The sequence below is a fragment of the Astatotilapia calliptera genome, chromosome 22, assembly GCF_900246225.1.
Source record: "Astatotilapia calliptera chromosome 22, fAstCal1.2, whole genome shotgun sequence".
Taxonomy (NCBI): domain Eukaryota; kingdom Metazoa; phylum Chordata; class Actinopteri; order Cichliformes; family Cichlidae; genus Astatotilapia; species Astatotilapia calliptera.
This window is the reverse complement of record NC_039322.1, coordinates 33,725,088-33,746,818: the sequence shown is the minus strand read 5'-3', so window position 1 is coordinate 33,746,818 and position 21,731 is coordinate 33,725,088. Positions and strand designations below refer to the sequence as shown.

The window sequence follows — 21,731 nt, the reverse complement described above, 5'->3', positions numbered from 1 at the left end:
CACTGGCTGCTGTGTGGATGCTCCCTCACCTCCTTCCACCCAGTTATTGTGTATTTGGCATATCTGAGCCTATTCCTCCTGTTTCCCTCACTTAGGCATGGCTTCTTCTTCTGTGATGAAGCCCTGTGCATGAGGAAGCAGCCTTAACACAACTGTCAAATACTGTTCTTCTTCTTTTGTCCTCGTTGTTTTTAAGGACACGCTGCACACCGCGCACAGTTTCAGTCAAAAGCTTTTTATGGAGAATCACCTGGTTGCTGTATTTGTCAATTCCTGTATTATTTGGGATGATTTGGAACAAATGTGGTGGAGGTAGGGCTCTGATCAGGTGTGTGGTTTATATAAGTAGATATATCTGTAAACATATATATCGTTATACGTGTTACATGTAAGAAATTATAATGAAGAACTTGTGATGGAGACGGCATGAACAGGAGGTTGGATTAAATGAGCTCATGCTGCTCGTTTCTGAACATGTAAGTTATTTATAATTATTATTGTTTTGTTTGTTTGTCTGTTTTTTCTCTCTTGTTGTTCTTATACTATTTAAACATGTCCAAAATAAAGATCCAGTACAAATACATTGTGTTCATGCCTTGAATGACTCTTATGTCATTTCTGACTGAAAATGAGTTAAACACAGGCGCAGCTGTGGATACACTACAGTGTCAGTTATTATTTATTGCAGTACTCACAATTATTTTTCTTTTTTGGTACAAATAGTACGAAACAAAAAAAATTTAAAATTTAAAGATGATCAATAAACACAAATAATTAACTTTCTATCCCAAAGCGATTCGTTGCCCCAATAGCAGTGTTATCTAACCGTCAGTGGATACTGTAAAGTGTCAGGACAGATGGGTCTGCACCATAAAGCACACGAGTATTGATCTTCAATGAGAGTATTACAGAGAAATGCCAGTGGAGCCAGAAACAAGCTAACAGGCCAAAGCTCCTCACAATGATTACGGTGATTAATTGATTAAACTGTGGTTTGATATAGATTTCATGTCAAAACCAAGTATTCACACAAGCTGTGCAGCTGCAGATTCACGCTGCTGTACTTCCTAAAAATCTGTTCCCTGTAAGCCGACGTTACCAACGGTGTAATAAGAACGCAGTAACGCCGCTGTGCTAAAACAGAGCGAGACCTAGAAGAGCGAGAAAGAAAACCCTTTAATAACCTCTTATGTACTCGGATAAGTGTGCACTCTAGGCGATTACCGGATGAAAGCAGGATAACAGCTTGCAGAAGAGCCACCTCAGAGTCATCCAAGTTAAAGGAGGACAGCGACACGCCAAGGTCAAAGATGGCGTCTGAGACGACGCCCAAGCCTCCGTTCTTGAGCTGACCTCGTGTCACTGCCATCTCGCCGTTGAGTGTGAGGGTCTCGCTCTCTGGATCGTAGCGAACAGCAGCCCGCAGCGACATGATCTCCATGCAACAGCCTTTCAACAGGATGATCTGGTCTTCACAAGGCAGCTGGGTTAAAGAGAAGAATGGCTTATTTAGGGACAGGTGGAACTTCCATTATGTCAAAGACTGTGAAAGATTCATATTCAATCTGAATATACAGCTTTAACCACTCAGTGACACATTCACAGTCACCCTTTCCACTCAAACAAACCTACCTCACAGAACATAGGCAGTTTTTTGGCAAAGTCCACCACTCGGGTTATGGCAGGGGTGATAATTTTTGTAAACTGACTGAAGGCTTCTATGTCCACTTTACTTCCTTCAGGTGCATTATCCGTGGACGCTTGACCAATATCCTCAGGCTGAAAGAACGAGGAGTGGACATCAGCTGGTTTCATCGCATCATTTGTTATTTATCCATCGTTTTACATGTAAATGGCTGAAAACCCGTCGTTAGGCTCAACTGAACCGTGTATCTGTGTGTCTTACCTTAGCTTCCTTCACCCCCGCTGCACTCTGGTCAGAAGTATAGAATAAATTACATGTTATTTCATTAAGAAGCATTGCTTCCTCGACCTGTTGGATAATCAACAGGAATCGTGAAGTTTCAATGAAGAACCCGTGTCAAGCCAACTAAAATAAAACAAGTTAAAACTGAAGACAGATGAAAGAGTGCGCAGACAGAAAACAGGTAAAGACAGAAATAGGACACGAGTTTCCACAGCAAGACTCGGGACCACGGATCAAACGGGTCCTCGGGAACGCTCTTCATCGGATCTTTGTATGAGACCTCAATCAAATCTTTGGTCACGTTTTCAACACTTTTTGAAACAAATTGCATGAAAAACAACAGATGCGGCCATGAAAGTTTGCAGACAGATTAGGCTGTGTTCATGTTGCTGCAGGGAAAGTCTTTCCCCCCCGTTTCCCCAGTATCCTGAAAAATAAGCCTTCTTTTTTTGCCAAACCCCGCCGATCAAATAATTCTGCGATTAATGAGCGTTCCCTTTAATCGTGCCATAGAAACTCAGTATAACGCCAACAAACAGCTGACAGACTCTCAGTCCGGACAGAGTAATCAAACTTAACAGAAAAAGCAAAATTAGTCAAAAACAGAGTGAGGTGTGAAATCAAAAGCTACAAACAGAAAGAGAGGAAAATTAAACAGCACGAAAAAAAGCAAGTCATTAGTATTAGCAATTAAAAGTTGCTGCTCGGCAAAACATAAGACAAGAGTAAGATGTTCCAATATAAATTAGTGCTGCTGCGTTGAGGAAACACTTTTCTCCATCGTCCAGCTAATTCTCCCCACTCTACAAGGAGATACAAAAAAACACATGGACATATTAACATAGGGAACAGTGGAACAATGGTGGTGGAAGAGGAGGAGACGGGGACATGAAGCGGAAGGGGGCTGGGACGGGTTGGAAGCGGGCTGAGATGGGCGGGAGGGGGAGGTAGGTGGGGGTCAGGGGGGTTGGTGGTTTGAACAGGGCACAGTAATCGATACAATCAAGGCTTTGGTGAGGAGGGAAGGAGGAGGAGGACGATGTCTCACCAGGAATTTCCGCTTCTGCTTCCAGTGGTTGCCCTGGGCGTTTGTGGCCATATGGGCTTCGGTCACCATACGGATGAGGTCCCACTCCTCTTGGGTGGGCTCCAGTCGGTCCCACGCCGTCTTCTGCAGTTCCTCCCTCCGACGGCGCTCCCGGTTCTCCTCGATTAGCTTCCGCTTGGCAAGCCGCTTGCTGTCATCCAACACCACTGGGGCAAATAAAGGGGGTCAGCAGGGGGCCAAGGGAGGCCAAGAGAGTGGACGGGAAGGAAAAGGAAAGAGGGAGAGGAGGGGGGAGGGTAGGGGGGCATAAAATGATGACTCGCTGAGGTGCAGAGTTGTTCCAACACAGAACATGACATCCCGCTGAGGTGACACTTGTTCATGCTTCATGATTGTTCTTGTGTTTTGAACCGTTTTATGTTTTGGACGTTCAGAAAATGATGCAGATACAATGTAGCAGGAGGCTTTAAGAGTCAAATGACCCACACATGAAAACAAACTTTCCATTGTATGAAAAATGTGAAAGGCACAATCAAACAAAACGTGAATATGGAGACCATTATTTGTTTTTCCATGTGGTGAAAAATCATCACTGCTTTTATTTGGAGTAAATATATTTCAGGTGATGACAAACCCTGATGAACTTTCTTTAAATCCAACTTTTCTTTGTTGATTTTGTTACTAATTCTGCACTTTCTTTATAAATGGCATTGTTTTTGTAAATAAATGTCAGAATTCTTTTTTTCCAATTGAAGAACAGCAGAAATGCAAAAGTGACATAAAAGCTATAAAGACAAGAGTCAAATATCCTGTTACTGAGGCCACTTACAGTCTGTTGCCATTCCCACTGCAATGCACTTCTTGAAGCGACATTCCTGGCACTGGTTCCTGGTCACTTTGTCAATAACACATTTGCCCTCGTACTTACAGGCGTAAGTTGGATTGAGATTCTTCTGGATTGTCCGCCTGAAGAATCCCTAGAAAACAGAAGGCGACGTGATCAGAACAGGGAGACGGCGAAGGCTGAGGCCATGTGGTCACATGGTTTACCTTGCAACCTTCACAGGTAATACAGCGATAGTGGTAGCCTGTAGCTTTGTCCCCACACACTACGCATAGCTCATCCTTGTCCAGGTAACTTGGTATGTACCCTAGAGAGAAAAGAAGGAGACAACTGGATTTGTTTTCATTTTAAAAATAAGGCAAACGAATGTCAAGTAAATTTGACGACTGCCATTCACAATGTTTGTCCAAACACATTCATTTTTTATTAGATATTAATTAAAATTGGGGCAATGTACTATTCTTTGCACAGTAGTAAAAAGATAATTGTATACACACTCACACACACACATATATGAATGAATGTGTGCATTTGCATAAAATACACACTACAGAATGATGTAACATGACTCGTTGTAGTCCTGTTAAAAACTACACCCCCCATGACTCAGCAGTGGGCACGTCTGTCGCTGGCCCATCTTCTTTATAATATTTCTTCACTTTGTTGAGATTTGCAGGGAAGTTTTCATGCACAGCTCTGACACTGAGTTGAGGTCTAGATTTTGATCAGGCACCACTCCCCCCAAGGCCTTAGCTTTAGCTTGAGTCTGGAATACTTTTGTATACAGAGACGTTCATGGTCAGCTCAGAGACTATAACGTATTCAGGATCTGTGGCTGCTAAACGAGTCCAAATCATCACTGCTCCACTGCTGTCCTCGACAGTTGCTATGCAGCATTTGTACTGCCCTGCTGTGTTTGGTTTTCTCCAAACAAGGTGCTTTATCTCCTGACATCGCTGCTTTGCAAAGTTCTTGTGGTGTTGAGGTTTGTTCCTAAGTCTAAGCCATGCTGTCATGTTATTTTAGAGGCTTTCTTCTGGCAACGCTTACAAACAAGCGATAGTTGTTCAGTTTCTTTCTAATTCTACTGCTATGAACATGCTAACTGAAGCCTGTAGAGTCTGAGATGTTGGTCTTGGATTTTTGGCATTTTCTGAATATTGCGTAGTTTGACGATGGGGTGAATTTGTTGAGACCTTGGCTCTTGGGAACCTGTGGAATTGTTTTAGTAGTTACCTGAATGCTCTAGATGAGCAAACTGCCAAAACCTGTTCTTTTCTGTAGGTGGTCACACTTGCTAACAGCAGAGTGTGGAGTGGCAGGTAAACTCTGATGCTTCTAACACACTTCATGGAAAAATCTTTGTAGACTCTAATATTGTGGAGTCTATCTTGTATTTGAGATTGGGTTGAGTGAATTCTGTCACCAGGACAGCAGGTTAAAAAACCGATCAATATCTTTTGTCAGCCTTCTGTTGCCTCAACAGCAATCAATAAGGAACCCCGTCTACCTCAATCAAACACAGCTACAAGCCCTGATCACAGACCAGCGCACGATGCCTTATGTCTTGGATTTATGCTTATCGGACTTAATTCGAAAATCCCAGACATCATTGATCGATGATCAAGAAGGACCAATCATCAGTTTGAGCAAGTGTATTACAAGTCTGTTATATTATAGACACACACACACACACACACACACACACACACACACACACACACACACACACACACACACACAACTAAACTCAAATACACACACACATGTGCACACACACACACATGTGCACACACACACACACACACACACACACAGACACACACAGCTAAACTCAAACACACACACACAACTAAACTCAAATACACACACACACACATGTGCACACACACACACACACACACACAGACACACACAGCTAAACTCAAACACACACACACAACTAAACTCAAACACACACACACACACACACACACACACACACACACACACATGCTTGCATACACACAAACCCAGTTAATTACAGACAGTGGAGACTGTTTAAGTTACTCGCAACTTCAACAAGTTATACAACCTGAACACGTCCGAGCTGCAGTTCCAGCCCCTCAGGTACTTTGTTAAAGAGCTAAATAATCACAGCCTGCATGTCGTACCTTTTCTGTGCGCACTCTGCATCCACCGCAGGTGTGAAAATTCAGGTTTGATCTCGGGGAAGTACTCAGGCTGGTGGAAGTGACTGAGAGGGACCTCCATGCTGCAAAACTCACTCTTAAAAACAGAAGGACCCGCGGCGTAGGAGCACGAGTAGTGCTGGCTGGGGGACCAAGCCTGCTCCATGCAGGGTGGATGATGAAGGGGCTGAGGCTCACAGTTGCCATACCCGGACCCTTCGTCCGAGTACATGCAATATTCCCCACCTCCCTGCACCGAATAGCTTCCGACGCCGGTGTGAGGCATCTCGTACATGTCCGGAATGCAATAGTTCATGATGAAGACCTTCAGCAGAGCACCATAAAAACTTCTGGGTCTACCCGGAGAACTATCTGCTCTCAAAAAAGAAAAACCTGAGCTGGCATCAAGCCACGAAATGAAGAAAATAACTCCTGATCTGAAAGGACTTGATGGAGTTGACCGTACTTAGGAGCAAACGCTTTATCCAACAAATCCACAGACCACAAACAACACCTTGCAACTGCCCCACCCGCCACCACCCGGCCGAATTGGGAAGCAGAGATTTATGACGACATAGGGCTCTAATCTTACACTTCACAAATCCGTGATGTACCACAGACAGTGGCGATGTCACAGATTAAGACATTACATGATGCACCTACTGTAAGAAACATCTCACACACACAAATCTAAAGAAAAGCTGGTCCACGAAAACACAAATGGTTAAAAAACCTGCCTGAGGAGGGGTCGCATATGATACAAGAATTATCTTAACCGCGATCCTTTCCTAACCTCATAACCTTGGCCTTTACATTTTGACCATTGCTTATCCTCTGGGTATTTTAACAGAACCGACTAACAAGTTCCCTTAGGTCCCTTAGGCTTGAAGCCACTTGGTGAGTACTACAACACTAAGAAGGTTCTAAGAAGGGTTTTAACACATGGCCCTGATTTTTCACCAATAAGACTCTAATGTGTATTTAGATCCTGCTGTGCAGCTTATGGAAAGATAGGGCACATATTAGTGCAATTATTTGGGATTTACTTAGAATAATGAATACCTGCACAAAAACCAAAATAACATTTTGGTTTAGGTCAGCAGCTAAATCAAATTCAGGGATTGCGCCATGAAAAACTGTGCGAATGCATGTAAATGTACAAAATAGCACTAAGATTTATTGTCTCTTGTTGCGCAAAGAATTTTAAATTGCTGAAAAACATTTAGTGTGGAAATTTGTAAACCAAAAATTCCAATTTATTTGTTTTTCTTGTCACTTTTAGACTCAACTAATTGTTTGCAAAATTAGTTGAGTCTAAAAGTGTTTTATATATCTCTATATATTTATATATATCTATATATATAGATTTAAACAATGAAACATTGTGTGGTCCGTTTCTGTAAAGGCACTTATTAATCCCAGAGAGGTTATGCTCAGTCATACTAATGAGGCGTCCTCGTCAATAATAATGACAGCCTTGAGATTTAAATGTATTTCAAATTTGCACGGTAAACAATATTTTTTCACACACAGGTGTTAAAGTGGCAAACAGCGGGTCAGCATCATTAGAAAATATGAATTAAGAATGGAAGTCACTGACATTAATATGCATCTCGAGGCAGATGACCAAATATTATAGTCCATTTATGAATTACAGTAAATTATCATTTCATGTCAAATCATTGAAACTCTGCATGATGCCATGGACGAGCTTTTAAAATAAAAACTCTTTTTTCTTTTAATTTAGCATCACCAATGTCTCTAGTTAAGACTGACCAAAAAAAGTAGACCACCTGAAAATAGTAACAGTGCCACAATCACCTATTACAATCTGTTTAAAGGTCTGTTTTGGTATGTTGCATATCCATCCAAGTCAACCAAAAGATGTCATCTCTCCAGCGTATCCTGGGTCTACCCCGAGGTCTCCGCCTGGTGGGACATTACTGGACCGCCCCACAGAGGAGGTGCCCCTGGTCATCATCCCATCCCAACTGCCTCCTGTCGACACAGAAGAGCACGGGCTCTACCCCAAATATCTGGACTCTACACCCTGTCTCTGTGGGTGAGCACAGCTCAATCCAGCCACAAACCACTCCAGTACAAGCTGGCAGTCATTACTCCATTAAACAACAAAACCACGTCATCTGCCAGAGCTAAAACTGAACCAGACACTATGTGCCCCATGACTGTGCTTACAATTCTGTTCATAAAAATGATGCAGAGCATTGGTGTCAACGAGCAGCCCTGGGAGAGTCCAACACCCACCAAGAAACAGTCAGACCAATGCAGACCAGCTCTGGTGTTGCAGGGACAAATAGCTTGCAACAACGAGCATGATATCCCATACTCCCAAAGCACCCGCCCTGCACAATAACTTAAGGGATGTGGTTTAATGGTACTAGTACTACTACTACTCCCATCCAATGTTGTGCAAATCTGCGTTGCGCACAAAAAAAAAAAAAAAAAAACTAACCTGAATTGAAATTAAAATTAAAACTTTAACAATTCTGTTTGCAGTGTGAGTCAGTGACTGGCTGCTCCCGTGTGGGATCAGAACGATGCCACCTTATCCCAAAGTCCAGCCAATGATGCGATTCACATTCGTATATACGCAGCTAATCAACGTGGCTGACAGGCTATGACAGCGTCCTTATGTGCCAGTGTTTTAGCAAAGCGGCTGATGTGGAGTGAAGCCACGTTAATGACAACGTGTACAACCATTGGAGATGTGAGCAGGACAGACGGAACAACTGACAGGAAAAGTGTGGACTTTATACCAGTTTTTAAATTGTGTTGATCGGCCACGTAAAACCAGAGTTATGATAAAATATCTGCAATGTTTGATTTTCTTCCTGAATACTGTCGTTGTTTATATTTACTGCAGGAAGAAACGGTGAAAACAGCGTTTTATAAGAAAAACGCTCGAAAGCCTGTGAGCAAAAACACCAAAACTCCCAGCCTTTCCTATTGGTGGAAAAATGTACCATGTGGACCAATCAAAGAATGATATGGCAACATGGCCTTTAGTTGTTTAGGACGGGGGAAGTTTTAGGAGTGACGGCGTGTTTGAGATGTGAGAGATTTGAGACGTTTAGCACAAATCTTGTGTAGTTAGTGTGTAGTTAGTGTGTAGTTAGTGTGTAGTTAGTGTGTAGTCAGTGTGTAGTTAGTGTGTAGTTAGTGTGTAGTTAGTGTGTAGTCAGTGTGTAGTTAGTGTGTAGTCAGTGTGTAGTCAGTGTGTAGTTAGTGTGTAGTCAGTGTGTAGTCAGTGTGTAGTTAGTGTGTAGTTAGTGTGTAGTTAGTGTGTAGTCAGTGTGTAGTTAGTGTGTAGTTAGTGTGTAGTTAGTGTGTAGTCAGTGTGTAGTTAGTGTGTAGTTAGTGTGTAGTCAGTGTGTAGTCAGTGTGTAGTTAGTGTGTAGTTAGTGTGTATTTAGTGTGTAGTCAGTGTGTAGTTAGTGTGTAGTCAGTGTGTAGTCAGTGTGTAGTTAGTGTGTAGTTAGTGTGTAGTCAGTGTGTAGTCAGTGTGTAGTTAGTGTGTAGTCAGTGTGTAGTCAGTGTGTAGTTAGTGTGTAGTCAGTGTGTAGTCAGTGTGTAGTTAGTGTGTAGTCAGTGTGTAGTTAGTGTGTAGTTAGTGTGTAGTTAGTGTGTAGTTAGTGTGTAGTCAGTGTGTAGTTAGTGTGTAGTCAGTGTGTAGTCAGTGTGTAGTTAGTGTGTAGTTAGTGTGTAGTCAGTGTGTAGTTAGTGTGTAGTTAGTGTGTAGTTAGTGTGTAGTTAGTGTGTAGTTAGTGTGTAGTCAGTGTGTAGTCAGTGTGTAGTTAGTGTGTAGTTAGTGTGTAGTCAGTGTGTAGTCAGTGTGTAGTTAGTGTGTAGTTAGTGTGTAGTCAGTGTGTAGTTAGTGTGTAGTTAGTGTGTAGTTAGTGTGTAGTCAGTGTGTAGTTAGTGTGTAGTTAGTGTGTAGTTAGTGTGTAGTTAGTGTGTAGTTAGTGTGTAGTTAGTGTGTAGTTAGTGTGTAGTCAGTGTGTAGTTAGTGTGTAGTTAGTGTGTAGTCAGTGTGTAGTCAGTGTGTAGTCAGTGTGTAGTTAGTGTGTAGTTAGTGTGTAGTTAGTGTGTAGTCAGTGTGTAGTCAGTGTGTAGTTAGTGTGTAGTTAGTGTGTAGTTAGTGTGTAGTCAGTGTGTAGTCAGTGTGTAGTTAGTGTGTAGTGAGTGTGTAGTTAGAGTGTAGTCAGTGTGTAGTTAGTGTGTAGTCAGTGTGTAGTCAGTGTGTAGTCAGTGTGTAGTTAGTGTGTAGTCAGTGTGTAGTCAGTGTGTAGTCAGTGTGTAGTTAGTGTGTAGTGAGAGTGTAGTTAGTGTGTAGTTAGTGTGTAGTCAGTGTGTAGTTAGAGTGTAGTTAGTGTGTAGTCAGTGTGTAGTCAGTGTGTAGTCAGTGTGTAGTTAGTGTGTAGTTAGTGTGTAGTCAGTGTGTAGTCAGTGTGTAGTCAGTGTGTAGTTAGTGTGTAGTCAGTGTGTAGTTAGTGTGTAGTGAGAGTGTAGTTAGTGTGTAGTTAGTGTGTAGTCAGTGTGTAGTCAGTGTGTAGTTAGTGTGTAGTTAGTGTGTAGTCAGTGTGTAGTCAGTGTGTAGTCAGTGTGTAGTTAGTGTGTAGTCAGTGTGTAGTCAGTGTGTAGTCAGTGTGTAGTCAGTGTGTAGTTAGTGTGTAGTTAGTGTGTAGTCAGTGTGTAGTCAGTGTGTAGTCAGTGTGTAGTTAGTGTGTAGTTAGTGTGTAGTCAGTGTGTAGTCAGTGTGTAGTCAGTGTGTAGTTAGTGTGTAGTGAGAGTGTAGTTAGTGTGTAGTTAGTGTGTAGTCAGTGTGTAGTTAGAGTGTAGTTAGTGTGTAGTCAGTGTGTAGTCAGTGTGTAGTCAGTGTGTAGTTAGTGTGTAGTTAGTGTGTAGTCAGTGTGTAGTCAGTGTGTAGTCAGTGTGTAGTTAGTGTGTAGTCAGTGTGTAGTCAGTGTGTAGTCAGAGTGTAGTCAGTGTGTAGTCAGAGTGTAGTCAGTGTGTAGTGTAGTCAGTAGTGTTGTTGTGTGTCAGAACAATGAGGCGCCTGCTGAGTGTTACAGGTGTTACAGCAGTGACACATCTGCTGTTGTCAGGCCTGCAGGTATCAGGCTGTTGTTCTCCTTCATCTCATAGTGGACAGAAATTATTTTTTGGAGCTGCACAAATAATTTGTGTGGCATCAGATTTGATGCAGAACAGCTGATTGTTCTGTGAATAGTTTGAAATGTTTGTTTAAAAAACGCCTCAGTAACTTTTTTGCAGAAGTAACTTTATAATTAATTACCCAACATTGGTCATTATTTACTGTATTTTGCAGACAGAGTTACAGACTCTCTCCCAGACCACAGACTCATAATACAGTCATAGCTTTATAATAAATAAAGAAAGTTGTGTTTTCAAAATTGGAGTTGAAGTTATTTTTCCTTCCAATAGTGTTAACATGCTGCACAGGACAGGAACAAGATTTTTATAATTTTCATTGTAAGTGGGCTAAAGCAGTTAATTAAAAGTAGTCTAACATAAATGCTGTAATTTGATTACTTTAATAAACATGTAACTTGGATGGATTGGATGCTGGCGTGACCACAGTGCTCACGTCTGCTGTTGCTCACAGTGGTCCAAGGGGACGCTCAGGGAGTTTGTGTGTTCGCTCAGACACGTGAAACATTAGAGGGAACATTGCTCCCACCCACGCTTAAATATCCTTGACAGGATGAAGAGCTGGTCTCAGTTTCTGTGACCGAGACAAAAACTGCTTCTCCAGAATCTGAGGTTTGAGTACCAGGTGGATACTCGTCTCCGGTACCCTGACATAGTCCCAGGGAGGCTGAGAAGCACGATCCCCTAAAGCTGGTAGACTTTCTCCGATCCCCCTTCTTGAAGAACTACCACACCGTGTACCAAATTTCACACTTAATTTTATATTTAATCAAATAGGTAAGAAATAATAATATACATCTGACACACAAGACATAAATATGTGTAACAGACGTCTCCCATCCAAGTACTAACCAGGCCCGACCCCGCTTAGCTCCTGAAACCAGACAAGCTCAGGGTGGTACGGTGGTAAACTAACAGATGTCCAAAGTTATTACATTTTAATCTGAAACGTGGTGGTGGGAGTAGAGAACCACTTTTCTATGCCTTGTGCAGGACTCACAAAGTTTGTACAAAAAAGGGAACTCATTACATACAATAATCCTCATATACTGTAGCATCTACATGTGTGTGTTTATAGACAGAAGCTGGCTAGTGTAAGACCAGCATGAGTAAAGAGTTCATGGGGAAATACGAGAAAGCTTTGTTGCTGTGCTAAAAGAAAACGATCTACTGTGTTATTAATAAACTTTCCTCATTACCATTTTCCTCTTTCTCTGTAAAAGTCTTCTGGATGTCTGCCTCTCTGTGACTGAATGTTTTTAACAGACAACCTTGACCTTGATTGTTGTTTATTTATGGAAAGCTCTCTAATTGTTAATTGGTTCTTCATTAAAGACAGGAACAACAGATAGAACAGTTACCGTTAAATACAGGCTGCTGTCAAACATGCTTTGCTGTACTTGTAAGACTCAAAGATTTCTTATTAAAATGCAAGTTGGAAAACTCCTGAGATCAGCTGAAGATCAGTAATAAAAACAACAACAATAAGGCTTTAAAGACAAGTGATAAGTAATAATAGTATATAGCTAAAAATACCTGTCGTGGAGGTGAGTTATAAAGCTGCTTTATCTACTTAAACAAAGAGTAGTGACTGTGTAATAAGATTGAACATTTTGACTTGTTCCGTTAAAAATACGTTTCAGTGTTCAGCGTTTGATTGATCTGCCTGGGAGAACAGTTAAAAAGGCTTATCGTGGGATTAGCAACTCCATTAATGTAATAAGTGTGAGTGTGTGACCAGTAGATGTGATCAACATGCAACAGCTGGTAAGAGGCTGGTCCTATGAGGCAAATCTTCTTGCAAAGAGGGCTTGATACCAGTTTAACTTTTTGATGAGGTGATGTCCTGGTCCTGAACTAATCTTGTTTGTAGTTTCTTAACAACTGTTAAGCATTTGTCAGACAGAGTTTAACGCCTGTCAATAATGAAACAATCTGTTGTCTGAGTGGATGGTGTGACTGTCTACGCTTTTTTCTATGCCACGTTTTGGACTTTTAGTGACGAATTTAGTTCATTTGTCACATTTTTTAATCTCCAATTCTTTGTCTTCTTCGTCTTAGTCACATAAAGTGAAGCTTTATTAGATGCTGAAAAGCTGTTTAAATGCAGTATTAAAACAGCATAAATAGAAAATAACCTTAATATTTGCATATGACTCACATAAATATCATTTATTAAGATATTTATATATATATTTCTTTAAATATATACTTTTGTCACTGAGCTTTGAGAAGACAATCTAGCAAGTGTAGCAGATCTGAAAGCACTTATGTCTTTATTAAAATTAAAATATTAAAATAGAGAATGTTAATATGGTAAAATGCAATATACTCAGATGCCCGGTGTATCACTTTTAGTATCTGGAAAACAACAAGTACTAAAAAAGGAAAATCTACAGTAAATTACGAGCCTCTATGAATTTTCCTACTTACCCGGGGTGGTCACATAAATGCCAGCTGTCTCTTTTTTCCTCCCCTATGTAAAAAATACAAATGTACAAATACGATCCAGCATGGTCTCTAATGGATGACTCGAGGTATTCCTGCCAACAGCTGAAGTAACCAGCGAGGCCTTTGACCAAAAAACGCCCCAACTTTCCGTGCCGTGCACCTACGAGACAAACTTCGCTCGCAGTGGCTCTTTACCACACTGGCCCCGCGGCGGGCTTTTGTACATTCCCTCCCTTGATCGTTTGAGGACTCGGGGGTTCAAAGCTGGTCATTAACAATTTTTGGGTGTGAGGAATCTCTTTTATCCAGGGGCCCTCAGTTAACATGATCTCCAGTGCCAGTTGTCCCTGGCTACTCTTTGTTACCTGAGGAGGCCACATTAGTTGGCTAACCTTTCCCTTAAAGTTCAGGGTAAGCTGAGGGGAACAACAGAAGGCTACCCTCAGTAAAGGTTAAAGTTGGAGAGGATTATCCTGCACTTTAGGATAAGGTGGGTGAACTTGTTTTGAATCCTGCTCTTCCTTTTTTCTCATTATAAATACTGTCATTGCCTTCTCTACACAACTCCACAAGGATTAGACGCCCAACACGCCCAGAACTGCAAACATTTGCTGAATGAATCATCATATTGTTAAAGAAATATCACCTTGTTTATGAACACGAATCGCAGAATTTAGACAAACTTGTAGGGTTGTGTTTATATTCTACAACCTGATCCTGTTATGAGGGATCGAGTGCAGATCACCAGCAAAGTCCAAAAAAGGTTTTCCAGGCGAGACAAAAAATGCTGTTCTTACAGGCGTGTCCGCTTCCAGCACCGATTTTATTAAGAAGTCTAGAGAGGAGCGACTGCTGAGAGGCAGTGTGCAAAGCATCATGGGAAGAGAGTTTAAGAGCCAAATATTACTGAATGCGATTTTGCATAATACACAACTGGAAAATGAAAACAAAGATGACAAAAACATTTCAGGTAAACTTAAAACGCTCCACATTCAGGACATGATACAAATGCATGAGGGGGGGGGGGGGGGGGGGGTGTCATTTGTTTTTGTTTACGTTTGGAAAAATGGAAACGTGATGATTCATATTATTCATTCAGAAAGAATACAATCAAAGTTAAATCTGCAAAAGGGATTTTTCTTATTAAACAGACTTCAACACCATCTAAAGAGTTGTCCTTTAACACATGAAGCACACAGACAGATGCTCTACACTTTCCGCTCCTCTGTTTAGTTGAAAAATGCTCTGAAAGGAAACTGAAAAGTAACTGTCCTTTAACTGTACGCTCAAACTAATTTCCAATTAAACATTCGTTCCATCCGCCATCAGTTCTGCCTTTTGGTCCAAAAGAATCATGAAAACTTCCTGTTTGACGCTAAGATGACCTTCAGGGTCATCCGTCACATGAAAACCAAAATAGTTCCAAACGCCAGATCTGAATGAGGGTGGGGGAGGTTCAATTTGCCATGTTGCAACGAGCTTAGCTTCTCAAATCAAATCAAATCAAATCACTTTTATTGTCACATCACATGTGCAGGCACACTGGCACAGCACATGCGAGTGAAAATTCTTGTGTGCGAGCCCCACAAGCAACAGAGTTGTCAAACACAACAACACAAACGAGCAAAATACAAGAATGGCCAACCTGAAACTAATAAATATATGTACAATATATAATAGTGTATGCATTTCTGGATGTGTATACTAAATATTTTCCTACGTGTGTGTGTGTGTGTATACACATTTTTACAAATTAAATAGTAAAAAAATAAAATAAAATAATAATAATAATAATAAAATATATAAAATATACAGAGTTGAATATGTGCAAAACAAGTGGCATTTATATACAGTGTGGAGTGCATAATGTTGTTCTGTCTTGCTAACTTGCGCTGGGCTCAGTGGATCTGCGCTCGACAGTGCAGCCTAGGCGGAGTAGTCGAACGCAGATTCACTGAGCGCTCAACACAGACAGCATCGTCAGAAGGAAAGTTGATAAAATAAATTACAAATGTTGTATTGTTCCATACATATGCGTACCGAACCGAAAGCACTGTATCGAACGGTTCAATATCAATACGAATATCGTTGCACTCCTAATATATATGTATATAGATTTTTTTTGATTAATTGAGTGAGCCAAAGCATGGCTGCTGTTTTCTGTTGTGTCCACAGTACCTACAGAAAGAAACATCTACCTTTAGTCAGATCTGTGAATTTGAAAGGATTTTGTAGAAGTTTATACTCGAGTTTAACTAAACAACAACACTAAAGCTATTCTGTTATACCTGTATGTAAAAAACACACTGCACCCAAAATATTTCATAGTTCAGCAAAACTGATCAATCTAATAAACTTAAACCTGCTACATCCTCCCTACTCTGGTATTTTAAAGAGTACTTACCAGAAATATTAAACAACCTAACTAACAGGGCTGCAAACTCCCAGCAAAAAAGATAAAATAGGGAACCACCCCCCGCCCTCCACCTCATGATGCTTAATCAACTTTAATTTAATGCACATGTAAAAAAAAAATGCACAGAAATCAATTATTTTTCAAGAATAAAACTTTGGGTGTAAGATTCAGATAATTATTTATTAAAAGCTCCACATTGTAAATGAGAATAAGAAAGAAAAGTATGTCTTTGTGCCCCCTTTCCCTGTTCATGCCCTATCGGCCCCCCTGGCTAAACTTTGCTAGATCCGCCCCTGCACAGTTACCAGCGTCAGCTACGTAGATAAAGATCCTGGAGTAGAAAGTAATATTAAATAAACAACAGTCAAGCTTAAACGTGCTGCTGTTGTTCAGCCGCTGGTTTCCTCTTTCTGGTGCAAAGTGGGCCAAAAACAAAGAAGAGAGACGATCAGCTGATCATTGATCAGTTTCATGATTGAAGTAGCAGCAGGAGAGAGAGGGAGAGAGGCAGTCGCTCCATATATCGGTTGTTAAGCTTAACACAGGAATGCTTTACAAACATTCAGAGATGAACTTACACACTTGCTTTACTTCTCTCTGGGATCACTTCCTCAGAGATGAAATGCCGGTTTGGTAGCGAGGCTACAAACACACAGCCGCTCTATCACGTGACCACACTGCTGCGACGTGCTACGGTTATGAGCAGAGTTACGCCGTGTAGTTTAGTGAGGTGCTTTTTTTGATATTTAATGTTTAAATATGTTTATATTGTCTATCCTGTAAAATAGTCAGATGTCTATTCATATTAATGTACAGAATTCACCTGCTTGCTGCTACTACTGCACATTCACCCAATGTATATACTACATATATATATATTATATATATATATATATATATATATATATATATGCTGTCCTTGTGTGTTGGCCCTGCGACAGACTGGCGACCTGTCCAGGGTGGACCCCGCCTCTCTCCCTATGACAGCTGGGATAGGCTCCAGCGCCCCCCCCCCCCCCCCCCCCCCGCGACCCGGAAAAGGATAAGCGGAAGCGAATGGATGGATATATTATATTCTTCTTTTTTTGTACATTTTTTACATTTTTAATTTTTTTAAGACTTGTGGTGGTCTGCGAGCAGACGATGGTGATCTGAGGGGATGAAAAAAGGAAAGAAGTTCCATGTAGGCGTGTTAAACTGCAACAGTTTGAATATATTCAATGAATATTTCAACAACGTAGTGCACTCTTATACAAAACAACACCCACTTACCTGTAGCTTTATTACAAACATGTTTAAAGTGTAATTTTAAAAAGAACAAAGACCTCTTTCACTTGTAAGGTTGTATCAGTATCAGAGTGTAATGAAGTGATCTGGTCACAGGCGCACGGTGCACCAAACCAGGCTGGTATCCACGTCCCATAAATGCAACAGGCGTTTAGTGTGGGTAAGAATGATTGCAGTGAACTCACCATCAAATCTATAACACAATTACTTATGAAAGGAAAATCAATGTGTTGCCGTGGCAACGTCTGAACCTGACTGAAATGCTTTCATACAGAAAATGATTCCTGCAGACTTTATTTTTCACACATGGCTTTTGCTGGTTTCCTTCATTTCTATTAAAGAAATAATAATAATAATAGGTCATGTGATTATAATAGGTCATGTGATTATAATAGGTCATGTGATTATAATAGGTCATGTGATTATAATAGGTCATGTGATTATAATAGGTCATGTGATTATAATAGGTCATGTGTTGTTATCATCTGAGGTTTTTGATTTTAGGAGCTGCTAATGACCTGATGATTTGGATTACTTCCTGATATGTGAACAATGAACACACACACACACACACACACACACACACACACACACACACACACACACACACACACACACACACACACACACACACACACACACCTTATCACTTATTGAACAGCATTCTGTAAGGAGACACTTTAAGAGCCAGATGTGTTCTCATAGTTGCTGACACAGCATTTCATCTGTGCAGCAGTTCGGGGTCGACTTCTTCAGCTTTCAGTGGGTGACAGGGCTGCAGTGCTGTGGAACCACGGTGTTGGTATATGTGCAGAATGTGGTCAGCACTGTCTCAGGAAGGAAAGCTCCTTCTGAATATAATAATAATTATGGGATCTTTATAGGTTTGCTATGTGCACTTATGCAACCCTGTCACCTTTTAAGGACATTTCTTATCACTCCTTAAGCCCCAAGATGATTCCAAGCTACAGATCCTGCATAGCTGCTTAGACTCTATTAAAGCTTGGATGGCTGACAGCTTTCTCCGACAGAAGTTTGTGCTCCTGACAGATTTGTGTCTAAGGTAATAGAAACCTTTGGTCCCCTTGCATACGTCTGCTAAACCCTCTGTCTCCGGGTAACTTCACACTTTTACATTGATGCTCGTGTCAAATCTCTGCTTCACTCTTGTTTTTAAACCACTTAAGAAATATTGCCAAGTTAATCCCACAGTGTCACACTCTGAACTGTAAACTGTTATTGGTGCATATATTTCAACACTGTAATTCACTGTTCACTAGTCTAAGCCAAATGTCTCCAGCATGCTGCGGCGAGGCTTCTTCGTCCTCACATATCACTTTTAGAGCTCTGCATGGAAAAGAACCTGCACACATCTGAGTATGTGCTCAGCAGGTCCCTGGGTCATGTGATCAGGGCTGTGCATTACGCTGAAAATGAAGGAGTAACAGTGACCCCAGAATCTCTCCCTCTGTGGGCTCTCCCACACAGCTGAGAGTCAGCTTTTTAGACTTGTGTTCGACTGACCTTTGTTTTCAGGGTTCTGGTTAACCCTTTAAGACCTACCACAGAACCAAGTCCGCCAGAGCTTATATCATATTTTTACATGCTGTAGTGCCATTTTTGGGAGCATTTCAAGTTGCTATACATCAATACAACTGTTATAGCCCAGATTTTAATAATATGTATGCATTAAGTGCATAGTAATTACATAAATTGCAAAAAAGTGCAATAAACTACAAAAAAATTGAAAATTGTTTTTGTTTTTTTAACACATATTTCTAGTTAGAGAAATTTAAGAGGCTCATCCCTCAAAACTGTAAATACAAAAAAGTTTCACAAAATAGTTTCCCACCACAGGAAATTTATTTTGAGTGTCTTCATAGTTCTATTTTTGAAATACACCAATTTTTATATACTGCAGGAAAAACGAAAATAAATATTATAGTGCAAATTTGCAAAAAAGCAGCATATGCATCAAAATAAACTATTTCCAGCAGTGCAATATGAGTCCTCAGCATCCCAGAAACGACACAGAAAGTCATAAAGTCAAACATAACTTTTAAAAAGACCAGCATAGGCTCATGAGGCCCTGATGGTAAAAAACTACATTTCCACGAAAATGACGTCACTTCCGGTTTCGGGCAGGTAATGGCGGACGTGCGAAAGTTCGCGCTGACGTCTATTCCAAGTATGAAGTGTTACGAACAGCTGATGGATCGGCAAAGCGTGTTTCTGGAATATTATGTTTTTGTTGCTGCAAGTGATTTTTATGCTGTTTTTGCAAAGCTATATGTGGAAGGAAACCGTGACCAAGGACAAGCTGATGGCATCAGATGTAAGTACAACTCCTCCGGTTTCATATGCAAAACAAATTATTGCGCTAGCTTACGTGGCTGCAGAGCTACCAGGATTTAAAAATAGTTACACAAAATGGAGCGTGTCCGCTCCGACCGGCTCTAAAGGGTTAAAGGTGCAAATAAAGCTTTACTTACTTATACATTTTGAACCTCTTTCCTCTTTATTATTATTGTTATTATTATTACAATAAGTGAATGTCCCACTTTTTGAAAGCAAACTCTAAATGAGCTGATGTTTAAACGTCTGAGTTCAGTTACTCTACGTGTTGTAACGTGATGTCTGCAGCTTCCCAACATCGGTGAAACTGAAACGACTGGGATATGATTTATTTTGAACTGAATCTACACAAAAATGTTCTTAAATCAAATAATTCCAGTTTTTGAAGCCCTTTCGAAGTTTTTCCTTAACAAATCCAAAGCTGCGCCATGCTGACAGAAGAAGGAAACAGCAGTGTAGAGAGGGAGGAGAAATATTACCATTTTGAATGGCCTCATCTTTCCAGCGGGGGGAGCATTTTTCTGCTGGCTCTAAAATAGATGGGAGAGGCACTTTAAAAAACACAAGCGACGTTGTCATAAAACAGCTGAGAGAGAGAGAAGCTAATGCTGCTCTGCTTCGTACATGAACTTAAAAGCTTTCAGAAGTTGTTCCAACAGAGCAGCAGGTTCATGTAAAAACTAAAACAGCATCTCAGATACCAAAGCAGTCGTTGTCCCCTTGGAGCTTACATGGTGAATGAAAGCTTAAGTTCATTTTGTCAGTGTGATAACATGTGAGTGTAAGTCTGTCGGCTATGTAGGGATGGCCAGGTCACTGAGGTCGCCCAGGCTGGTTAAATCCAATTCCAGCCCCGCTGACCTCACTGATGCCCAATTTGCTAGTTAAGTAAATAAATGCAGAGCTACATCCTGTCTTGGCTGTTTAATATAGGGCAGCATGGCTGCGTGCAGCGTCCTGCCATCTTCACATTTCTTTGCCTTTTTGATGCTTCGATTTGGCCGAATGAAGTGGTGCTGCTGTGTGTGTGAACAGGGATGAACCATGTTATAGAAATGAATGGTTAATATGTGTGTGTGTGGAAAAGAGCTGATTTTGCCATCAGGCTCAAGCTGAGACCTTTTCACAGTTTAACACTGATCACCTTGATTAAAACATTGTTATCACTCTAAGACAACGTGGACCTCTGGTGGTGAGGGCAGACTATCACTGTCCAACCAAAGTGTAGAGTGTGACATGCAGTGGTCGGGGTTTTGCACTGGTCACTGATCTCTGCCAACAAACACTGCATCAGTCCTGCTGCTCGAAGGGGCCTCCCTGCTACGAGTGTGAGCATCTTCTGTCAGTTACAGCTACCAGGTTAAAATGTTAGGTTATCTTTACAAGCTGATTATTGAGACCTGACCATGTTTTTAAAGCCGACAGCTACAGTCGAGGGAAAAACTGGCTGAGCAATCATTTAATAACAGGTCAGGAAATGGAAAAAGTGGATTATTTCTAAGACCAATACTGATATCTGGTGATTTCTTCTTCACTAGCATTTGTTATGTGCTTGTTTCTGTTTCTTTGCTATCGTAATATGAAAATGCAGTTTAAAAATAGGTTTTAGAAAAGTTGAGTTTCATGGTAACGCAGCAGCAGTTTTAACTGCAGCTATGATACGAATCAAGTTCCTATTGGTGCAAATTCATTTGTTGTACTTTCCAAATCCCTTCTTGTAAAAGGATGGTCATAATTCAAACACTTAAACTTATTATTAGGTCTCGACTCCCTTTTGCTTCCTCTCTGCTTCCACAGCTTGTAGCACCATCATGCAGTCTGTCCTGGATCTGCACATCGGACTCAACTCTGTCATACTGTACATGTTAAAGCAAATATTAGCTTAATGGAGTTGCACACTACTAATTTGATCCTGAACTGCAGTAAAAACTGATTTTTAAAGAACTGTTGAGGAGTTAATGGTTTATTATCTCAGTTGTTTAACACCAGGCTGAATGACTGACTGCTGTCAGATTATGTGCAGAAACTGTTGGGTGCCA

The 21,731-nt window shown here is 40.9% G+C and overlaps 1 protein-coding gene across 4 annotated transcripts in view; it reads right to left on the bottom strand.

Moving 5' to 3' along the window:
- The window catches only part of thrb (thyroid hormone receptor beta), a 118,558-nt gene that overhangs the window by 6,038 nt on the left and 90,789 nt on the right, over positions 1 to 21,731 (bottom strand). Inside the window, exons 4-10 of one of the 4 annotated variants that reach the window (XM_026155628.1) lie at positions 20,172 to 20,222; positions 4,026 to 4,126; positions 3,805 to 3,952; positions 2,976 to 3,181; positions 1,907 to 1,993; positions 1,633 to 1,779; positions 1,225 to 1,483 (exon numbers count right to left, since the gene is read on the bottom strand). In XM_026155628.1, the coding sequence (XP_026011413.1) occupies positions 1,225 to 1,483; positions 1,633 to 1,779; positions 1,907 to 1,993; positions 2,976 to 3,181; positions 3,805 to 3,952; positions 4,026 to 4,126; positions 20,172 to 20,222 (999 nt within the window). Of the gene's footprint in view, positions 1 to 1,224; positions 1,484 to 1,632; positions 1,780 to 1,906; positions 1,994 to 2,975; positions 3,182 to 3,804; positions 3,953 to 4,025; positions 4,127 to 5,972; positions 7,120 to 20,171; positions 20,223 to 21,731 lie in introns of those variants that run through there. The other 3 variants (XM_026155629.1, XM_026155626.1, XM_026155627.1) reach the window with 3 other exon arrangements.